This window comes from Chiroxiphia lanceolata, chromosome 1, assembly GCF_009829145.1.
Source record: "Chiroxiphia lanceolata isolate bChiLan1 chromosome 1, bChiLan1.pri, whole genome shotgun sequence".
Lineage (NCBI taxonomy): Eukaryota > Metazoa > Chordata > Aves > Passeriformes > Pipridae > Chiroxiphia > Chiroxiphia lanceolata.
Genome location: NC_045637.1, coordinates 52,065,258 through 52,087,019, shown reverse-complemented (window position 1 = coordinate 52,087,019; position 21,762 = coordinate 52,065,258). Strand labels below are relative to the sequence as shown.

At 39.4% G+C, this 21,762-nt stretch overlaps 1 protein-coding gene across 2 annotated transcripts in view; it reads right to left on the bottom strand.

The window, feature by feature from the left end:
- The window catches only part of ARHGAP28 (Rho GTPase activating protein 28), a 76,187-nt gene that overhangs the window by 17,466 nt on the left and 36,959 nt on the right, over window positions 1–21,762 (bottom strand). For both annotated transcript variants that reach the window (XM_032700551.1, XM_032700561.1), the window contains exons 2-7: window positions 17,287–17,489; window positions 12,558–12,775; window positions 6,976–7,063; window positions 4,902–5,059; window positions 1,224–1,389; window positions 1,018–1,109 (exon numbers count right to left, since the gene is read on the bottom strand). In XM_032700551.1, coding sequence (XP_032556442.1) covers window positions 1,018–1,109; window positions 1,224–1,389; window positions 4,902–5,059; window positions 6,976–7,063; window positions 12,558–12,775; window positions 17,287–17,489 — 925 coding nt within the window. The remainder of the gene's footprint in view (window positions 1–1,017; window positions 1,110–1,223; window positions 1,390–4,901; window positions 5,060–6,975; window positions 7,064–12,557; window positions 12,776–17,286; window positions 17,490–21,762) is intronic.

The window sequence follows — 21,762 nt, the reverse complement described above, 5'->3', positions numbered from 1 at the left end:
TATTAATAAAAGAGCAGACAAACTGGGTAAAATACAGCAGTGTATTGAAGGAAAAATAACCTCTGAGAAGTGCTGAAGTATGCCCCAAGAAGCATAATGGAAAGGTCCATAGATAACATATGTTTTTGGGAACTGAGAACTCAGATTAGAAAATGATCCTAGGATATTTTATTTTGAAATTTTTGTGAATAGAGGAATAAGCTTTCCATTCTAATTCTTCATTAAAAAAATAAATATGTTTTCATTTGACATAATTTTGAACATTGGAAAAAAAATAATTTCCTAGCATTCAATCATACAGCTCTGGATTTTCACCACCAGATCTTCTTCCTGCCCGAACTTGGATTCTTCTAATTTCCCATGGTATTTTGACAGGGGAGCTGTGGAGCTAAATGCCAATCATGGAAATATTCAAGTTGTGTCAGTCTTTCTCCTGACACTCCACACCATTTTCCCTTTTGTCAGTATTTACAGGGAAATTTGTTGTAATTGCACATGTACTTGTGTCTGTGTACCTGTCTCCAAGACATCCACTAGATGTCATTGTACTGCCAAATGGCTCATATAAGTGTTGTCTTGTCATACAAACCTCAATGAGAAGATGTCGCTTCTATTCTGGAAATAATAGCTAAGTAATACCTACAGTTTCAATTAATGTGAAATTAAAGCTCCTGAGACAACTCACATCTGCCACTTCTGCACATACATAATTTTGCCTGGCTCTCTAGTTTAACAAAAAAGGGAAATAGAAAGACATTTTTTTCCTAAAGTTTCCTGTGTGGTTTCATATCATTACAAAAATAAAATGAGGTCCCCACCACATATAAAACACACAAAAGGAGTAAATTTTGTCTCCTTGTCAAGAGGTTTTCAAACCACAATATACAGTCAGACAGCCTGCATGCACCCGCAAGTCTGTAAAGCCTGCATCTTCTCTCATCTGATGACTCATTTGAGTGTCAATGCAAATGACAGAGAAGCAAATCTTATTGTCCAAGCAAGCTGAGTTATACTCACTTTTTGGAAGATAAGGGGAACTTTTATTCCAGGAACCTTCTTTTGATCGTTCTCCAGCAGCACAGTGAGAGGGACTCCGAAAAGACCATTCTCTTAAAAATAATAACAACGAATGTGAAAAAAAGGAAACACAGCCTCGTACGCGCCTTCTTTGCAACGCTGATCGACACGCAAGTGGCTGCAAAGGGGATGCCGGAGCACAGTACCTCGTCCCCGCACTCTCTCTGCACGGTTCCTCTTCAGTTCCACCCCCAGCGCATCGTAGAAGGCTGTTAGCTCAATCAGGGAGAGGTAGCGGATCTTCTTCATGTCTTCAGGGGAGAGGTCTCCAACCTCTGTCAGTCCAAACCGGCTTTTCCGAACAACGAATTTCTACAGTAGAGATGGGTCGCATCTTTATTTGCACAAAAATTACAAGGAGTGAATTTTTGTTTTGAAGGAGGTGCCCATATGTGATAGGAAGTCATGTTAGGGTAGACAGATAACAAAATAAAGATGAACTATAGCTCTATATATTGGCCTGGTATGATGGCATCATTTGTGTCCACCTGAACATAAAATTGAGCTTCTTGCTCACTATGTTCCCTTGCAGTTTGACTGGGAAGTGGTGTTGGGGCACCTCTGTGCTTGTACTCCAGCTAGGACAAATGAGTTACCTGCTACTTTTAAACTTTTGCCCTGTTTCAGCAGGATGCAACATTTTGCTCTGCTTCTGCCTTCCCCAAAATGTCTTGAATGCTGTTGAAGTAGCTGACACAATTCACCGTGGATATGGTTGTGTATCAATCATGCGTCTGTAACAAACACATGCCTGCTTTGCATAATGCTATTAATTTATGAGGTCTAACAGAAGAGCTCAAACAAAAGACCTGCGGAAAAGCCCAGAAGCAAAATTACTTAGTCCTCATGCCAACCTGCCAATTTACTGGTATTTTTTATTACTTAAAAAGCATTTGGGCTTAGAAGCAGGACTCCCAACAGCTAAGAAATAATTTATTTAAGTAGACTTGAACTAAATGATACTGAGGAATTTGAGGGCATGTGAAGAATTCTACATGTTTTAGAAACTGCAGTGTTGTAGACCGGAGCCAGGAATGTTGCCTCATGACAGACACATTCGTACAAATATCAAAAAGAACAAATACCCATCAGTTTCTAACATAATTGTTAGACATAATAACAAAGTTACAGTAAAAAACATGCTTTTCAAAGATCTTTGGCATTGTATGTCTTTTTAATTTAATTGTACTTTAAAAAAAGGTTACAGATATAAACAAATAGTATTACAAATCATCTCCTCCCTTTAAGGATCTGAGTGGAAACCCAGCCTTTAATAATGATTTGCTTCTGGAGATTTCAGCCCAGTCTTTCTTTTTTTTAAACAAATTTGGACTCGATAGGTTTAAACCATCTTTAAATGAAGCCAGTTAAACTAATTAAATAAAAGGCAAACAAAAAAAATTTAAATGTACACCAGATTTCAAAAACAAGAGACTACAAAGGACATCTAGATCATGTAGTTTAGGACTTCCTAAATTATACTGCACATGGTCAATAGGGGTTAATAATAATTGGGGCAGAAAGAGTTCAGGGAAGAGAATAACTAATGAACATGCTGTCTGTAGCATTTTAGCCCAGAATATTCCTTTTGTAGAACAGAGCAATTCCACAATTCCCTTATGCTGAGACTTAATAATGTAACAAAAGTTGCATTCAGGACAGTCTTCTGAAGATACATGAAATACTAAAGAATATCTATGCAATTTGGTTCCAGTGATGCAAAAAGTCCAAAAGCAGTCAAAGCACAATAAATCACCTTGAAAATAAGAAAAAAAATCAGATAGTACACATATATTTTCTGAGGGGAAAGTGAAAAGGTATGTTTGCCAGTGAAAAAATTCCAAACACTCAAAACTGATTACAAAGGGTGCTACAATGATTTTCCATGGTGGCTGTTTGAGTCCTAGGGTCACTATGATGTGATGCTATGGGTAGCGCAAGGTTTGGGGCTGGGCCTCTTTCTTCTGTCTTGTGTCACAATTTTCCAGTGGTTTTTCTTATGAACAGTCATGTCAAAATATGCATCACTGAAGGAGGCTGTGCTATCCTGAAATTTGATTACTAATGTTTTGGCTAAGGACCATGTCTGATACATTTTGTGATGTTGTTTCTATGTGGAACTATGTAATGTATTCAGAAGAGCCTGATATGCTTACTGACTCGTAGCTTTGTATTATCTTTGACTAAGTCACATGGATTATGGTCCCGTGTTGGGGAAACTGCATGTAACACTATGCAGCCAGGGTTGTTGAGGTGACCATTCTGGGAGCTGCATGGGACATGCTATTTTATGACATACAATATATCTTTGTGCAGCTCTGTATACGCTATCCATGAAGTTGGTTATGTTGTCAGACCTGCCCTGGAGAAAGTATGGTGTTGCACAGTCTTCAGTCTAGCCCCATTGGCCCACCATGGGGAAGGAGGGACAGTCCTCCAGGGTATAGGTGGCTGGTTGCTTGGTGTAACAGAGCAAGAGGTGAGGCCCATGACAGTCTGAGTCATTATGGGAAAAAAACAAATACCATGAGTGACAGCAGATGAAGTAAGGGGAATGCCAACATCAACAGCTATGACTGTTGACTTTATTCAGAAATCTCTCTCTGTAATGACCTTTCTTATTTCTTGTGTACTCATGAACTCACAAAATGATGTCCTGTATGCAGAGTAGTTCAACCCCAGCACAAGACTGGCTTTTTCTAAAACTAATCAATTATGAATCCACAGATCCATGATATTCAATGTGGCATCTTCACTCTTTGTCAGCAGTTTCCCTTCTCTGTCAACTGTAAATTCTCTGAGCTGTTGCAGAGAACAATTTGTGTGTGTGCGTGTTGTAGTAAAGGCCAAAATTATGATGAATGCAGAAATACCCTTGCTTTCCACAGGACACCAAGGTATCCCCCCCCAAAAAACCCCAAAACAACCAAAGACACAATAAAACACAGGGATTTCACACAAGTTGTGTAATCTACTTGGTGTCTTATCTTTTGACAAGCAAGCTTACTTCTGCATCTCAGCTTCTTCCTTGGTAGAGTCTGAGATAAACAAATGAACATCTGTGTGGATTATAACAGCTTCAGATTAGTTCAGGATCTCAGGACATCACGACACTCAGGAAATGCTTCCAAATAATTTACAGCTGACATCATACATGTCACTAAAAAGGCGGCATATGAAGCACTAAACTAATGCTTCCAGTGATGGAAGTTGTGAGGGCTGATGGAAGTAGAAAACAGATTTCCTTGACTTCACGAAATAATTCCAGATAATGACAAAACTGCTCAGTGTATGTCTGGTTGGATGATATGGTAAATTTTTCTTTAGCCATTCATATAGTATTTCCTATAGCACTGAATACTGATTGGAAACAGTCAGTACTGCTGCAGGACTAAGGTTTGCTTTCCTCCCTTCATCTATGGAGCAATTTTAAATCCATGTGTTAACTAAGGCAGATAATCTGTGGGGGAATAAAGTAGGAAAGCAAACCCATAATGAAAATGATTGTTAGTTTTCATGCCAGTAAGAGGGTTTTATTTCTGCATGAAAAAATTGTGGATGATGCCATATTTGTGGACTCAGTTACACATATTCATCTGTGATGGGTACAAGTAAAGACCTGGCTTGGATATCCATATTAACTTTGGTGTCTCTCTGGGAGTCAATCACAGGAAGAAGGCAGGCACAGGAGGCAGTCTCTACAAAGCATGCATCTAAAAGGACAGATCATGTATATTAACAGATTCCAACAGTGCTGGGGTGTAAAGCAGGAAATTGCTGTATTAAAGAAAAAAACCAAGGAAATATGTCGAGAACAAACTTACAGGCAAAGCCGAGTCTTCTTTTTTGAACCTCTGATTTTTTGGCCACTCTTGGGTTTTTGGAAGGACTGTAATGGATTCTGAGAAAGAGACCTCATAAGAGAGCTCTTCTGTTACGGATGGGCTGCCTTTATCTAGTCCACAGTCTAGACAGCTATTAGCTGAAAATAAGGGAAATTATATATGAATGCTGAATATATGCTTGCATTTAGTACAGAGACATTAAAAAATTAAACCAAGATGACAAAAGTCTTGAGACAGTAATAAAGGAAGTGCTTCAAAGAGGAGTTTCAGTGCAAACCACAACATGTTCCTGTTTTGTCTGGAGGAAATAACCCCTTAGAAATAAAATCCCTATTTTCATTTTAGATTATTTAACTTGTTGCTTTCTGTGAGAAAGACAGTCAAGCTGGAACTTCCTGTTTATCAGGAATTCCAAAGTTTTTGTACTCTGTCCTTGTCTACCCAAGCCAGCAAACTGTGGTGGCACTTGTCTAATGAACAATTAAAAATAAAAGGTCTTGACAGAAAAATGCTGTTGACACAGTTTCTTAGGTTACTTATAATCATAAGACATTGTGCATATATTTTATGTGGTCACAGTCATAAATTTCTCAAGGTTGATAGTTTAGTTGTATAGCACCAAAACAGGACACAATGTACAATATTCCAGTTTGAAAAACACTATATCTACTGGCATTTATGGTAGATATTGTGAACTGACTTATTGCTCTTTAGTCACCTCCTGAAATTAGTGGATGCCAGAGGAAAATTTTTGAAATCAGTACAATCAAGTTCAGTAATATGCTATTGTCATGGAATCCAAAGTGTGATAACACACATGAGTTCCAGTGTTGCCAACTTTCATGAAGATCTCTCATATCTCAGGTCAATTTTTAGTTTTTCTTAAGGTCCAACTCCTAGACTCACCTAACTGGAATATAATCATAAATTTAACTGAAAGCGAAGTAAAATTTCATCACCCAAGACTGCAGGAAAGAATTTACTAACATGACCCAAATGTGTTCAAAAGCCATGGAAATCAGAAAGTGAATTAAAAACATTACATATTTTATAAACCTGTGCATGTCCCATGTTTTTTGAATCATTGCATTAACAGATACAGGGATTTAAATATTTTTTGCAACAAAAATATTGCAAGTTTTGCAAGTCTGATATGAAAAAAGCTAAGCGTGTTATTGAGTGGCTTCCAGTTTTTGAACTGTAGATTTAGATTTTATCTAACAGCCAAGCCACTTAAGATGTTTTCCATCTCTCTTTCCCCCCTCGGACCTGGGACCACAGACTGTCTAGGGTAGCCCAGGGAATTTGGTTCCCCATCTGTTCCAGTACAACTGCCTGAAGACCAGAAGTATCAGGAGAGCAGCTTTTGCCACCAAGGAAAATGCCTGTGGCACTATACCCAGAGGTAAACATCCAAGGGACTACTTTAGTAACTTGGGTATTAATATTAATTTAGTTAAGCCCTGAACAATGTGGATGGGAAAAGCTTTCAAAATAAAAGATGGACTTTCTCATGGAAGGCTACTGACAGTTATCCAGACACTGAGTAGAGTAGAGCTATTGCTTTCATTAGCAGTGCCAGTCACTGTCAGGACAAAGCATTTAAGGGGTAACACCATTAGTGGATCAGAATAATAGGGCAGAACCAGGAAAATGATCCATTTCTAATACTGCAGTTTCTGCAGTACCAGAGAAATGTGGAGGAAAATAAGAATCTTTCTTGTCATGATATGCAAAAAGAAAATACACTGATGACATAATTTGGACAAATTCTGCAAAATATTGTTTAGTGATTGTTTTAACAATCCCAGCCTTGCAATGATCAGTATTTTTTAGATGCTGATGCCTCAAGGGCAGCAGTCTGAGTAGTACAACACCGGTCATTAATAGGAAACTTTGGGTCCTGCATGACAATAAGCTGACAATGATTTTAAGGAAATATATGCAGCACTGCCTCAACATGAAAGAGGGGACTAACCCCCGAACCACAAAAGGGTCTGTCTATCATTTTTCCAGGAGAAAGTGAGTACTGGTTACATGTTGTCATACTCACAGGTAACTGATTTCCAAACTGCCTTCTGCCCAGGGAGCTGGATACCATTAGAAGGAACTGGTGGCACTGGAACTGTCTCAAATGTGAGCTGATAAGCAAGGAAAAATGATCAGACTACAGTGAAGGTAAAAGTCGATGGACAAAAACTACTACAGTTCAAGCAACAGTGTATCATTCTCAGCTTACACTGTTTTGAAAAGATAGAACAATCTGTTGTGATTCTCAAGAGTATATTTTTCATAGCCAAGACTGAGAATTAATTTTGCTCAGCTTGTATAGATTTGGATCATGTTGAGGTCAGTAATATTACAGCTTGCTCTACCTAATGAGTCCTGTCCTATATAATGACTGAAATTAGCTAAGTAAATTGCTGTACAGAATTATACTAAGAAAAAAGTCCTCGTAGAACTGTAATTCATCCTGCTTTTAATCATTTTGGCCACAAATCTTTTTGAAGAATCTTTGGCACATGTTCAATATTTGCTGTTCCCAGGCACCTGTCAGAAATCAGGCTTCTTTGGTGTCTCTTGCAATTTGGGCATCAGCAGGTTATTAATGGGCAGATGTCCTCCCACATACTAACACTTTTATCGGTGGACTGCAAAAAACGTTTTGAGGGAACAAAGAAATTTTCTATAGTAAAATTAATTTCTTTCCACTCCAAAAGTCATTCTGCACTGCAGAGAAAGAGCTTAGTAGCCCAGGGGGTAACTTTCAAGCAGTGTCACCTCTTACTGGCAGTGGAATTTAGGCCTTGTTCTCAGCAGTTCTGTGACTCATAAAGACAAATTCAAGTGTTTCTGTGTACATGGGGCAGTAGCAGCTCATCTATGTGTTCATGGGTAAAAAACCAAAACAACAAACACCATAATCAAGGTCATGAATTACAGAAATAGTCTGAAGATTACTCTGTGAAAATGACTACAATATTCCAAACCTTTCTTGTATTTTTTTTCTGCTGTCTTCTGCATCCTTTTGGGAGTCCTTGGAGTCTCTGCTTTTCTCAAACCTGCTGCCTCACCCTCTTTGAGCCTGATGGAGCAGCTCCAGTTTTCTAGCTGAACCTGCATCTAAGAGACCCCATGAGCCCTCAATACCCGCTCTTTAAATTGCTTTTTAAATTGCTAAATCGGCTGTTTATCACCAACCAGCAATGCCTCAGGGCAGAAATTTTGTCTTCCCCGTTTGTAGCCAACATACAGGAGCAACATTCAGGCTGCTAAAAAATGTCATATAGACAGGCAGCTCTTCAAATTGGAAGCCTGAAATAATGTTGCAGTTGTTTTATTCTGCCTTATCCTCTGAGCTATTTGGGTAACAAAGTCAAATGTAACATGAATAAAATCTCTCCTGAGAGAGTCCATACAATAGCCTGCAAACTTGAGAGCAAACAGGATTTGAGTCACATGGACTTCCTTTGCCAGAAGACTGTAAGGACCACTGATTTTTTGAAAAGGAGAACTATAAGATGCTTTTATGATAAAATCCCACAACATTTACATAAAAAGCTTCAGGACATTAAAAATACTATAAATTTCAGGTGGGAGTATGGAAGTGGAGGGGATGGTTAGACCTGTCTCAGCAGTTAGGGAAAATCAACCATAAAAGTACTTATGCTTCTGCTTAAGTTCCAGATGGAGAAATTAATGGTAAACATTAGCAACTCACTCATTTACTTTCAGGGCTCAGAATGTCTGACCCTTCTAACAGTTTTCAGAATAGATTTACAATGAGTCAAGTTTATTAAGGAAAAAAATACTTCCAGCCTTGTTACAAGGGTGAAGTCAATAGCTAAGCACCTGCAGTAACCCACTTCCATAAAGCACAACAGAGCCAGAGGAAAGGAGCAGACAGCACACCTCTGCTTCACACCCATCAGGGCTTGCAACAACAGCCTGTGGGCTGCTCTAGCTCCTGGCAATTATAGAATAATGTGGACCATGCACAGTATCAGGGGTAGCTAAAATGTCATATTCTCAGTCTCTTTTCCCAGCCTCCACAGTGAGAGTGTACAAAGAAGCCAAATCTATGTCCGTTTTGTGAAAATGTCTTCCTTCCCCCCCATTTTACTTTTTTAAAATGGTAAGATAATATGATAAAAAGAAAGGGAAGACTGGGAATAAAACCTTTTTAATACATGAGTTTTAAAGATCCAGATTATTTCTGTAGTACAAAAGAAGAATAAAAAACTGTGGAAGATCTTAAAGAGTGTGAAAGACCAAGAGTCAAATTGTGTCCTTAACTAAACTGGAACAGCTTTATTCATCTGGCTGGGGCTCCAGCTAAGGTGAAGCTTCTCATACCCTGATTTCTGTCTGAAAGCGATTCATTAGTCATATTAAAAATGAAATCACTGTTTACTGCCACAATGTACACAGGAATTTCCAACGGGGAGAGGAAATCAGAAGAGCAAGGAGAAGCTGGAGATGGGGTAGATAGTTCTTTAGTAGCTACCCTCACTGTAGAAGATGTAAAACCAAATCATTGGAGCACGTAAGCAACCAAATTCTATTGTCAGCCCTGCAGCTAAGAGAAATAAAGGCAATTTGCCAACGCTTTGAATATATTCACATTTCCAAGCACTGTCATTACAAACACGTTTTCATGCAAATAGCTCTGGGTTAGTGATTTCTCCTTAATCAGGACATGATTTTCTCATGCATTGCTGAAGTAAAATGCTTCTAAAAACTCTTAAGGAGTTTCACAAGGCATAGAGCTGGGCTGTTAATGAGCATGATGCACTTCCTCCCTCCAATAACAAAATCAATGTGTGTGTGTGTCCGTTTGTATTCTGCTGATTTTTCTAGGCTTTGAGCACTAGCAACGCCAATGGCTTCTGATGGAAGCAGCAGGGTACCAGCAGTAAGAAAAATCAGGCCACAGTGATTAATAAACCATCCAATTTAAAACTCGATATTGTAGCTCTCAGTCGAGGCTCCTGGCTGTAGACCTGTCTGAAGCAGAGCAAAAGCACCTCAGCTGGGACAGGCTGCTCTTCCAAGGCATGGCTCTTGCAAGGGTGATGTACCCACAGGGGCGGTATTTTGCCCCCAGGGATCATGGCACCTTTCCAGGATAGGCAACAGAAGAAAAAAATCCAAACAAAACGAGGAATGGCTGCATTTCCCTTTACTTGAGTCCACTTTGTCTGTTGAGGGAACGCTCCTGCCCTGAGGGGATGGACCTCAAGGCAGGATGATTGAAAAAGCACCCTTTGCTCTGTGTTGACTCCCGCAGAGGCTGGCCACTAGGTAGTAGTAGCAACATCTAGCAGGGAGGCTTTTTTTTTTTTTTCAGAACAGAGACAAAAAACTGGGGCAAATCTATCTTTCTTTTCCCCCACTCCAGATGACAACTATTTACACCTCTTTAGTGATCCCCTAAATCTCATCTCAGGTGACCTTACTGAGCTAATCACCTTTTATCTCATCATTAGCCACAGAAGACAGTAAACCATTCTGTAACCCATCCCTCTAGGCTCTTGCAATTCTTAGGTCGTTGGGTAGAAGGTGTAAATCCATCCTCCTAATGGGGAGGATTATAGAGTTACGTGAAACAATTAGAGCTGTTTTGCTATTTGCACCATGATTACTTCTTCCTTCCCAACAGAAAGGCAGGATGGGAAAGCAAAACTTCATGTCATTTCAAGCAGTCTCCTTACCAGCCTCTCTTCAACAGCTATGCTGAAAAGATTTGCCTCTTCCCGTCTCCTGTCGCTCTTTTCTTTCTGCTGGGTTGTTTTTAATGCGGATCTCTTTCCTAAGCTGATTCATCACAAAGATTCACCGCCAGCTGTAGTGCCGTGCCCAAAGAGGCAGCAGAGCGCGAGGGACTGCTGATACCCCCTAACAAAGACTGCCCGGGAAACCCTTAGGTCGGGAACACAAGCTCTTCTGAAGTGTGTTTATCCCTGAAGAGCTGATAATTAGCACAAAGTTCCTAAATCCCATAATAAGCAGCAGAGATAGGAGCAATGGTCAATAGGAAAACCAAAAGGGTGCTGGGAACCTTGCAGGCTTTTAGAAATACAGTCTGTCACAGTCCATTGGAGGGAAGTGATGGTGTGTTCTGTAGTTGTATTTGTGCATCTATGTTTAACATTTAGTTAAGCATCTGCCTAAGTGCATATTTTTGTGGGAAGAAAAATTAGAAGACTTAATTACTTATTTGATTCTATCTTTTAGACTTTAAAAATGCAGAAGCAGTAAGTGAAGTGAATTTCAGAGGAAGTAAAAAAGTGATTTGAAAGGCAATTGGCTCTGAAGATACAAATTCCTCTAGCAACTGAGAAACTTTAGAAAGTGAGAAAGCAGAAAATAAGCAGGTCAAAAATACATCAATAATGTGCCCATCTGAGAGAACAGGTACAACATTTATTTTTCTGATTGAATTTTATTAGGAAACTTTAGTTTTCTTAAACACATTAAGGTTTACAAAGACTTGAGTCAGGAGAAGTGTGCTAATCTAATTAGAAGAACCATCAGCTTTTTAACGTTCATGCAAACATGCTTGATTATTTCTCACGAAAGAAAGTCTGACCACAAGAAACTACCGGATACTTCTGGATGTATTTGTGGGATATCCGTAAGAGGTTCAAAAGAAACCAGATACTTAAATTTGGAGACAAATAAGTTAACTTTCTGGCCATTATATCTTTTCGATTTTATCATAACTATGAAGCTACAATTTTGTGTCCCAGTTTTTTTTTTGTTTTAAATAGTCCAGGATGCCAAGCCTTGAGGAGAAGATAGGACAAACAGAAAAGGACAAAGAAAAATCATAATGAAAAAGAGTTTCTTGGAGTTTTGTGATGGCAAAAACTTTAGTATTAATTTCAAAGGTGAGACTGTGAGCTTACTGGTGACTCCCATTTAAGGTATCATGAGTGACAAAGGTAAAATCATGCATGTTGCTTTGAGCATTGAACTAAACTCACACAGTTTACTGCATTCAACAGAGTCAAAACAGGTAGTGCTAGGAATTGGTTCATTTAGGGCTATCCTCAGGGAAAAGAAGAAGAAACCACCAGAGGTAACATTCATTTCTGAAGCCATGAAGCAAATGAACAGTTAATAGATTTTCATTTGCTACATAAGTGAAATGTAACTGCCAGTGTACCAGTTGCAATCATGCTGGCAGGTGTTTAATTGCTTATGCATATTTGAACACCAGTTGCTTCATTAGAGAAGTTTTACTTCACCACTGAGACTGCTGAATAAATAGCAAGTGTCCCCAGAAGCTGTCAAAAATTTGAATAGCTGCCAAGAGTAACTCACCAATTTCCAAAAAATAAAGGAGTAAATGTTAGTCTTGGTAGGAGATTGCAGGAGGAAGACTGGTAACAGACAACATTATGTTACAGGTTAGTTGCAAAACTGTGCACAATCTATTGTGTTTGGTGTCTTCCTTTCTTCTCAAAACGTAGCATATAGAGTATTAAAAGTCTGATTTTAGAGTCAGGAGCTGCCACTGGCTGTCTGTACATTGTCAGCAGAAAAAGGTTCCTGCCTGGCAGAAACTTTGGTGAGCTATTTGCAAATTGCATAAAAATTAAGATCAAAGGCGTTCACTGGGATACTTACAGAAGAGTCACTGGTGCCAAAGATGTCTCGCACATCCCGGACTGTGTGCTTGTTCTTCTTCCTCAGGGTCTGAGTGTAGGTGTTGTACCTCTTCTGTACGGCAGCAGCTTGAGTTCTGGTCAGAGTGGACAGCAGAGCTTGGCCATCCTCCTCTTCAGCTCCAGAGATCAACGTAGATAAACCTACATCTTGCAGCCATTCTGCCTCCAGTTCCCCTTCTGTTAAGGAAGAGAGTGTGTTACCAGGCCTGGCAAGGAAGGGCGAGGGGGTTGAAGGAAAGGAGATGGCATGACCTTTACCTTGCTGCCATAGCCTTTACCTTGACAAGACTCCAATTCCAACCTTTTTTATGCCACAAGTGCAAGTAAAGATGATTTTGTCAACATGCTCTCCACTTCCAGTTTGTCAGTGTCTGCATAGGAGAGGCTTACCAGAAGAACAGAAGAGGCATTTCTAACCTGTGCATCAGCATAGGTGTGTGTGAAAAAGGCAACAGAGTAGCAAGCCTGACACAGCAAGGTCCTTAAAAGCTAACGCCTAATGCAAGAGCATAAATCTCCTCAGTTACCACTTATGACCATGCTTACCATTTTTAGCATGCTCTACTGGATAAAGACATGTGGCTGATGGAATTTAAATTGGTATTCGAATCCAAATAAACAAAAATACTGAAGACACGTATAAAACAGAATAATGTATTTGCACACTAACAATGGAATTTGAGATGTCAGAGGGCCAGCTGGTAGTCAGACTCCTAGTGAAGAAGCCCCACTAAGAGAAGGGTGATGTCCACCCAGTCCAGCAGCTTGTTTTGAACAAGATGATTAAGAACCAGAGCTGCTCACTAAAGAGCAAGGTTCAGGAAGGGGCAGGTATCAAAGAGGTCAGGTAGGGGTGGAATATGCAAAAATAGCCATCCTTGCATGCTAGGTATCATCCTAATTTCTGATAATGAAAGGCTCACTAGCACTGTACACCCCAGCATTTCTTGGTATTTTAATTAGTGACTAATATCTTCTTGAATCTTGTTTCTCAGCTGGTTCAACTCTGCAACTGGTTCCATAGTGAGATTAGGCACTGTGTGAAAAATTGTTTTCTATCCTGGCTCTGTTGGACATGGGGGAAGCTTCTTGCAGTCCCCCCGCTATCAAAACCTGTCCAGGCAAAGCCAATGCAGGTTTTCAGCTTGCTACCTGTTACATTAAATTAATATGCCTTTTCATTATTGGACTAGCAGAAGCTCCCAGTCTGCCTTCTCTGAATCATTTAGTGATTTTAAATTTTGCTGTCATTGCTTTTTTATTTGTCTGCTTTTTAAAGTAAATAGTCACTGTCTCTTAAAATCTCTCATCACATAAGAGATTTTGAGGTCCTTCATTTCAGTTTTGGGAGCAATCCTAGCTCAGCAGTATGCTGCTTGAGACAGGACACTAATTTCATTACGGCTCTAACTGAAGAAGAGGTACTACAAATAAACATGTCAAACAGGAAATGGATTAATTTGCAGCATGTTCTATAAAACAACTAGTCAATGCACTTATTGTTCTTGTCCCAGTGCTGGTCTTAATGGCAGGTTGGTATTTCCACTCTCCCTTTATTGCCTCTTCTTGACATCAGAATGCAGGCTGATTGATGGACACCAGTTTGCTGCACTTTGGCAGCTAGATACACAAAAGAGAAAATTACAGGACTGGGCTGCAGGGACAAGCAAAAGCATCTTATGCATGTGCCATCACTGACTTCATTGTTAACTGCCCTGCCTCTTTACAAAGCTCTGCAAAAATAGCTGCTTCTAAAACCCTTGCTCTGTGTTAGCCAGGGGTGTGACCAGTCCTGTATGCCTTGAAATGGCTTCTCCACTCTTATCCTTTCTGTATCCACAGACAGGATTACAGTGTTCCTTTCCCGTCTTTGTAAGTTTCAAACTTCCCTCCTCACTCTTCTTTCTAAGGTCTCTTCTCTGCTGTTGGAGCCACATCTGCTCATGTTTCAGTTTTTAAATTATATTAATTTTAGCTTTTGTCTTGACATATTCTTTCCAAGTACTGAGTTTTTAACCAAACTCCTTTTTCATGATGCTATGAAAAATAGCAAGGCAGACATGAAATTCTGCCTGCTTACCACTTGTTTTCTCTGGCTTTTGGGCTCTTCCTGTTCCAACCACTCACAAACAATAGACTAAGAAATAGCAACAGCAATCAGAGGAATAAAACTATCAAAGAGAAGAAATTTATGCATTAAAAAAACTTCAAAATCTTATGTCACATAGGTTTTAAACATAGGTTATAAACCCCTCGTGTTGTTTTACAAATCTTATTTTGACAGTTAAGTACTTATACAGCAGGGTCTTGATACTGTGCTCCACCAGAAGATAAACAGATAATTGAGAAGGTAATTATCTTTTTCTCATAGAGATTGCTAGGAAAGAGGTGTGTCTTGCTTTGAATTTCAGATATAACCTGAAATAACTCACAGATATAATCTTAAACAATGCACAGCATCCCAGCCTTGAAACATGAAGTTATAAAGCAGCTCAGTACATCATAGACATCTTAAATACCCCATGTCTTCCTCCTCCCCTACATTTTCACATTTTCACCCCTTGTGTCACTTGTTATAATCTTCTGTTCTTTTTTGACTGTATTTACTAACATCGGCAGAGTAAGTGTGCTGTTGTCTGTCCCTTGCATGTGTTGTCTGGCAAACCACATTGTGGTTTTGACAGTATCAGTGGTGCCTGGCCGCTATCACCCTTTGGTCTTCTTTTTAAGGATCTTGCATCTCTTCCTCTCAAAGACATCTCAAAAGGGCGATGAATATTTGTTTTTATTTTGTCCCAAGGGTTTTCACATTGATTTGTCAAGGAGAATTATCCTATGAGGACCTTAATAGAACTTCCAAGACTTATAATCCCAAACTGAATATATTCCTGATCTTAATAACTAGGACAAACATTGCCTGGTTGTGAGTGAGCGTATGGAATATATATATGTTTAAAACAACAAAACGAAGGTAAATGAAGTGTGGAGATGTGCTGCACTTTGACTTGCAGTCTCATTTTTAATTCATGTCAGAGGGGAAAAAATCAATGCATTGTAATGATGTGTAATCAGACAAAGGGTAACAGGACTGCAGCAGAGTTTGGGCTGTTGTGAAGATTTAGCTCAGCAGTAATGAAAGCGATGGAAAACTTTCTGGAAAATGCGGTTCTGTACTGACTTTCCCTACTAACTTACACAGCTTGGTAACTCACAGATTTGTGACATTCTCCTGATGGTGCAGACAAGTCAGAGACACCTGTCAGTTCATGCTGACAACTGAATGAAGGAGAGACACCAGTAGGTTCACAACCTCTTTCTAAGGTCTCCAAGTTAAAGAGTATGATCAGACAAGAATTTTCCCAATAAGGAACAGAGGAGTGCAGTTTAGATTTAAGCTGACCAACCATAACCCTCATAGCAGACCAAGATTTCTGGTGAACCCGTCTTCTCCCTTGGCTTCCAAGAGAGCCCTACTGGGAACTAGTGAGTGGGAGGTGTTTCCAATGGGAACAGTACGTGGTTGGAGTTAGATACCTCTGTGCAAGTTACTTACCATGACAGATTACATATTTGTTTGATTAACAATGTAGTACTTTTCCCCCCTTTTCACCATTCTTCCTGGGAGTAGAATTAACGACATCCCATTGCATGTCAAAGTAAAAAAACCCTCATCATCACTTGTGTTAATAATTGCAAGGAAAGAACACACCATTGCTTCAAAATCTATCCCTAGATCAGTAATTACCAGACTAGTAGCCATAAGCCACAAGATGTTCTCCAGAAAGAGTTATCAGTGGGTCATGACCTCAGAAGAAATTCTTTTTCATCCTATAGTAACACCTGGTATTTTGTGTTACACAATATAATGCATTTGTAAATGGGGTCAAAACCGGAAAAAAAATGTGAACTGTTGTTCTACATGTTATCAAATCTAACACAAAGCTGTATTGCAACAAGGCAGCACAGACTATTATGTGTTTTTCCAAATACAGTACAAAACAAGAGAGAGGAAAAGGTTAAGATAACAGAATGAGGTAGTAATACCTTCAGGATATGTTGCATAAGTGATGAATTAATTTGGTCAAGTGGGGAGTCTGAACAATGTAGGCATCCATATATTCAGACTTAGCTCTGAACTAAACTCTAAACTCTTCTTGAATTATACCTAAATTGGGTAATCTCATAGAAACAGGCAGTTATCAAATTCCTGATAGCACTAAACAACATCTAACCAAAAAATTCTTCAAGACTTTAATAACTTCTGCATCATATCCTACCAAAAGCCAGAAAATTTAAAATTCAGCATACTAAATGAATTATTAACAAAATAAATTTAACAAAATAAATTGTTTCACTTTAAATGTTTTGGTTTAGTCTATTTAATGCTGGAGATTTAGCTTTCATTGAGTGCCTCTCCTTTATGAATTACACCGTATCTGTACTCCTGAAGCACAAAGTCAATGCAAAAAAACCTTACTTCAGAAGTTTAATACCAGCTCCAGTTATAAACCAGAGTGAATTATTGCTTCTTTCCAGTGATTGACTGTGATGTTCAGAAGCAGAGCTACAGAGACCCAGCCCAGTACTTTTGCTCATACTGAGTGACACGAGAAAGGAGATCAGGGTATGACTCTTTAGTGAGAAGGCAAAGCCAAGGCATAAGGAAGAAGTGGTGTTTGTGTGCTCACCATCAGCAGGTTTGAACTCCAAGACTGCTGCTTCTTCAGGTCCATCTTCTCTGCTCTCCTTGATGCTCTCCACTTCACACCAGAAGTCCTCCATGGAAGTGCTGTCCATGGAGGCCTGCGAATTGGAGCGACTGAATGTAGGAGGAGGTGCTGACTCGTTTGAAAGCATCCTGTTAATTCTTCGACAACGAGAGAGGGACTTTCTGAAGAGACATTAATACAAATAAAATTACCTTTCTATCATGCTAACTTGTGCCATGAAGATGGAGCAGGCAACTAGGGCTTCACCCGTGACTGTACCAGGGAGGAAGGAACAAGATTTCAGAGGCTAAGTAAACAGTTCTAGTAATTGTAATGACCTCTGTTGCTCATAACAATTATGGCTAGACATTTATTTTGCATCTAATAATTTATCTATTTAATGTTTAGTGTTTCTCACTCTAGAGAGGAACACAGGAGATGAAATTTCTATTTGTAATACTGACATCCATCTAATGACACGCTGGAAAACTATTTTAACTGTTTTGTACCTCTTTCTATACCTTCTTGTTTTGCTGGCTGGCTGAAATTTTTCAGTGAAAACTCTGGGGAAAAATAATGAGACTTAGGAACCCTGAAATATTTTATAAACTTACACTGGCTCCAGAAAACAATTTAAAACTTGAAATACCTTAATTCAGAGAAATCATTATCTTTTATTTGAAAAGATTAAAAAAAAAGTTAAAAAAAGATTTATTTAAAAATAAATTTCTTAAATTAAGTTAAAATAGAAAAAAATTTAACAAAATTTGTCTTTGAATTGAAATAGTATATTCTAGGTCAGACAGAAGGCTTTGATCACAGGTTCAAAAAATTATGATTCACTAAAAATCAAGTTTAAACCTAAGATTCAATACAGTTATTGAATTAAAACAAAGTTTGTTCCTTACTCTTTTGTTCTGGTCTTTTCCCACTGTAAGTACTTGCAGTTGAAGACAGTTATATAAGTTAATTCAAAATTTAATACAACATCCACCATGAAAGTCTCATCTGACTTTGCTCTTTTACATTATTATGGCTGCAATACTGTAAACAGCTTTTGTAAGTATAATTGTAGTAGATACAGTAATCAGTAATAATAACCACAACAATATTTGTACAAAAGAGTTAGGAAGTAACGCAATTATGGTAGAGAGCTAGACTACAGGAATTAATGGAAAGTTCTGTCATAAGGTCTTCTGGCCTTCACTTATCTGAATTAATTCAAATGTAGTTTCCCTTTGTCTTCCTTTTCTGTATGGCATGATTCTGCCAACACGCCTTTGTTTAAAAACACAGGCAACACTTTTACTCCACTAAAAAAAAAAATAAATTTCCTTTTCAGTATTTCCCTCCGTGTCAAAGTTTTGGTAATGGATGTATAAAGAATATGTTATTTAATAAAGCTGACCAAGCATGCTTTTTCCTCTTTGTGCTGCCTGCCTCTGCTTCATCCTTCCTTGCCAGTGAAGGGCTAGCTGCCTTCTTGAGGCTCCTGCAGCATCCTTGCTCTATCTGAGTGGTTCCTTCTGGGCTAGGTCTGAGTCCCAGGTTAGGGAGCTGTGGAGAAACAACGGAGCACATCAAATCCAGCTTTGGATGTGATCAGGCTTTATAAAAGTTAAAGCTCAGGCCTTTGCCTTTTTCTGAACACATGCAGCTGTTATATGGATGATTCAGCTGCCAAAACTGCCCATGTGCTCTTGGAGAGCTGCTGAGAAGCAAAGCTTTGTGATGGGTGACAACATTGCAGAAGAAAATGTGCTATGGGGTTGCGGAGACACGTACTCCAGGCAGAGAAGTGCTATCTTCACTGTTTTTCTCCTTTTCCCCCCTTATAAACAGAAAATGATTGTTTACTTTAAAACACAGTGGTGAAACTGTTACTGTTTTAATTAGAACAAGCCACAGTCACCAAATCTGAGAGGAATTTGTGACACAACTGTGGTTAAAGCTATTTGAGTGTTTTCCATGTAGCTTTCCCTCTGGGGAGATGTGTTTCAGACGGCTTTTGTTTGCAAAGCCTCAGATGACTAGGGTACCTGATAAATTACAATCACTGGAATTATGTATTCTGGATGTGTCAGCCTCTGGTTTCTTATGGGTTTCCCTTTCTTTCATGGATTCAACTGTCTCTCTTCCCTGCGTCAGCAAGTAAAAAAAAAAGCATGTCTCACTTATCATGACCTAACTATCACGAGTTAATACTGTACCAAGCGTCCCCAAGCAGAGGTTTTAACCAGCAGAAGCACAACCCCTGAGAAGCAGCCAGAAAACCCCATCTCTTCAGCTGGGAGCTGGCAGGGGGATGGGGGAAACAGCTACCACTGACCAACTGCTTGCTGCTGTGAAAAGCTGAGCTCTTTTGTTTAAAAGGTGATAGTGAACACAAATAAGGAAAAAGGCAAAACTTCCTGGCACTCTAATGGCTTCTGGGGCCCCTGTTCTCTGGACATTGTGAGAGCAGAGGAGACAGCCCGGCCCGGTGCCTATCCTCCTGCTGCAGCCTGCCCCTCACCAGCCTCCGCTTCAGCTCAGGGCTCTGCCTGAAACCCCCACACTGCTGTCCACTGAGAAATTCATGTCCCTACTTAATATAAACCTTTGTGAAAAATAAGTTCCTATATGTGCTATATAGCCCAGCCCCTACATCCCAAGCCAGCAATTGCAGTAAGGAACACTCTCACCAGTCTGGAATCAAACATGTGCTAGGAGGAGAAAAGGGCAGCTCTGACAGCATCATTGGGTCCCATAATTTAATCATGATCAGAGAATTTAAACATTTCCTGCCCTTCCAGTGTGTATCTTGACCATGACCTTGCTCCTTGGGCCTCGACTCCATCACCACTTCAGCTGGCTCGAACTAAGGCTTTTTATTTCACCATATTAGGAAGAAAGAGGCTTGGTGGGTTGCTGCTTTTCTCCCCACAGCGAGTATGCTTATTTTGTAATACTACCATACCAAAAAGCTAAATGCAAAACAGACCATGTAGCACGGCAACAACTGCTGTGGCAACCAGCTTTACCAAATACATCTAAGGTTCCCGGGTAATTAATGTGCATTTACAACAATATTAAAGTACAGAGCTTATTTGGAAAATCAGCTGAACAAAGTCTCCTGAGAACTTCATCTATGACGCTTGTTATCTCAACCTGGATTAAAGCAAGCTGTGTAAAATTTCTGTAATGAGAAAGGTTAGGCAGAGGTGCTTAATCCTTATTGGTAAACATCTGAAGCTTGCTTCCAGGTGGTCTGGTACAAACTTTCTTCAATTATTGTCAGTCTGCCTCTGACATCCAGCTGCTGTTTTGACCCATATACCTGTGACTCTTGTCCTGGAGGAAGTGGTCTTGCCTTTATGTGATAATGGCAGTTGTCTCCCATTTCCTCCAGCCAAAGATGGTCAAAACAGTTTCAGGAAAAAAAGTCCTACTGAGGAAGCAAAACATATTCTTCACTGCTTTTAATTAATTCTTGAAGGACACTAAATGCACACTGACTCAGCAATCAGCCTGCCTGTCTCAGAAATAGTTCAAGAAGCCCAGGCTGTTAACTGGGAACTCTAGCAGCAGAAAACCTCTGCTCCTGACAGAGGTTTTTCACCTTCAACCCATTTGCTCTTTTTTTTCTCAGTGTCTGTACAGAAGTTTAGAACAATAAAAAGTTTCCACTAAGCTGATTCTGTTGCTCCTATAGAAAAACTGAAAACCAGTCTTGTTAAGTAAGTAGCAATCAAAAAGCTCATGCTCGGTTTCTTTTGTTCACACACATGGGTAGTGGTGAGCTAATCTGAAACACTGACTAAATTAAACACAGCAGGGATCTCAGATCCTGGCTTACTAGATGGAAAGAGCTGGGAGAGAAGTATGAATCTAAAAGCACTGAGGAACAATTATAGCAACTCCACTGAATGAGCTGAAATTGTTTTCAGGGTGGAATAAAAAAAAAAAAAGGAGAAAGGGTTAACGAGTGCCAGTAAGGAGAAATATGATGATATAATTTAGAAAGCTTTCTGCGGAAAGATTTTTGCAAGGAAGCAGGGTATTTCCATGGGCACAAGGAGACTGATTCAACTGTGTGTGACTGGTTTTGGTCTGGTGTACGTTTATAATTCTGATGAAATGCAACAGCAAAGCAGGCCCACTGACCCTAAATTTTATCTTCCATATGTAGTGCAGAAGTGTGCTGTTCAGGATCTGATACCATATATTGATTTCAGGATAGCCAAGCCAGATCCAATAAGCTATTCTTATCCTATCTCCAAAGTAAAAGTCTGTCAAACCACATGAAGAGCTGGCTCAGTGACACCTAATGATTGCTCACAGGCTCAGTAACGATAAAGCCAGGCTTGTGCTTTGAGTTCAATTAGGTAACGGATAGTAAAGAATCCATAAAACAAATAGGAGCAATAAAGTCATCTTGTAGTTAAAACCAGCACTTAATCCTTGTTTACAGAG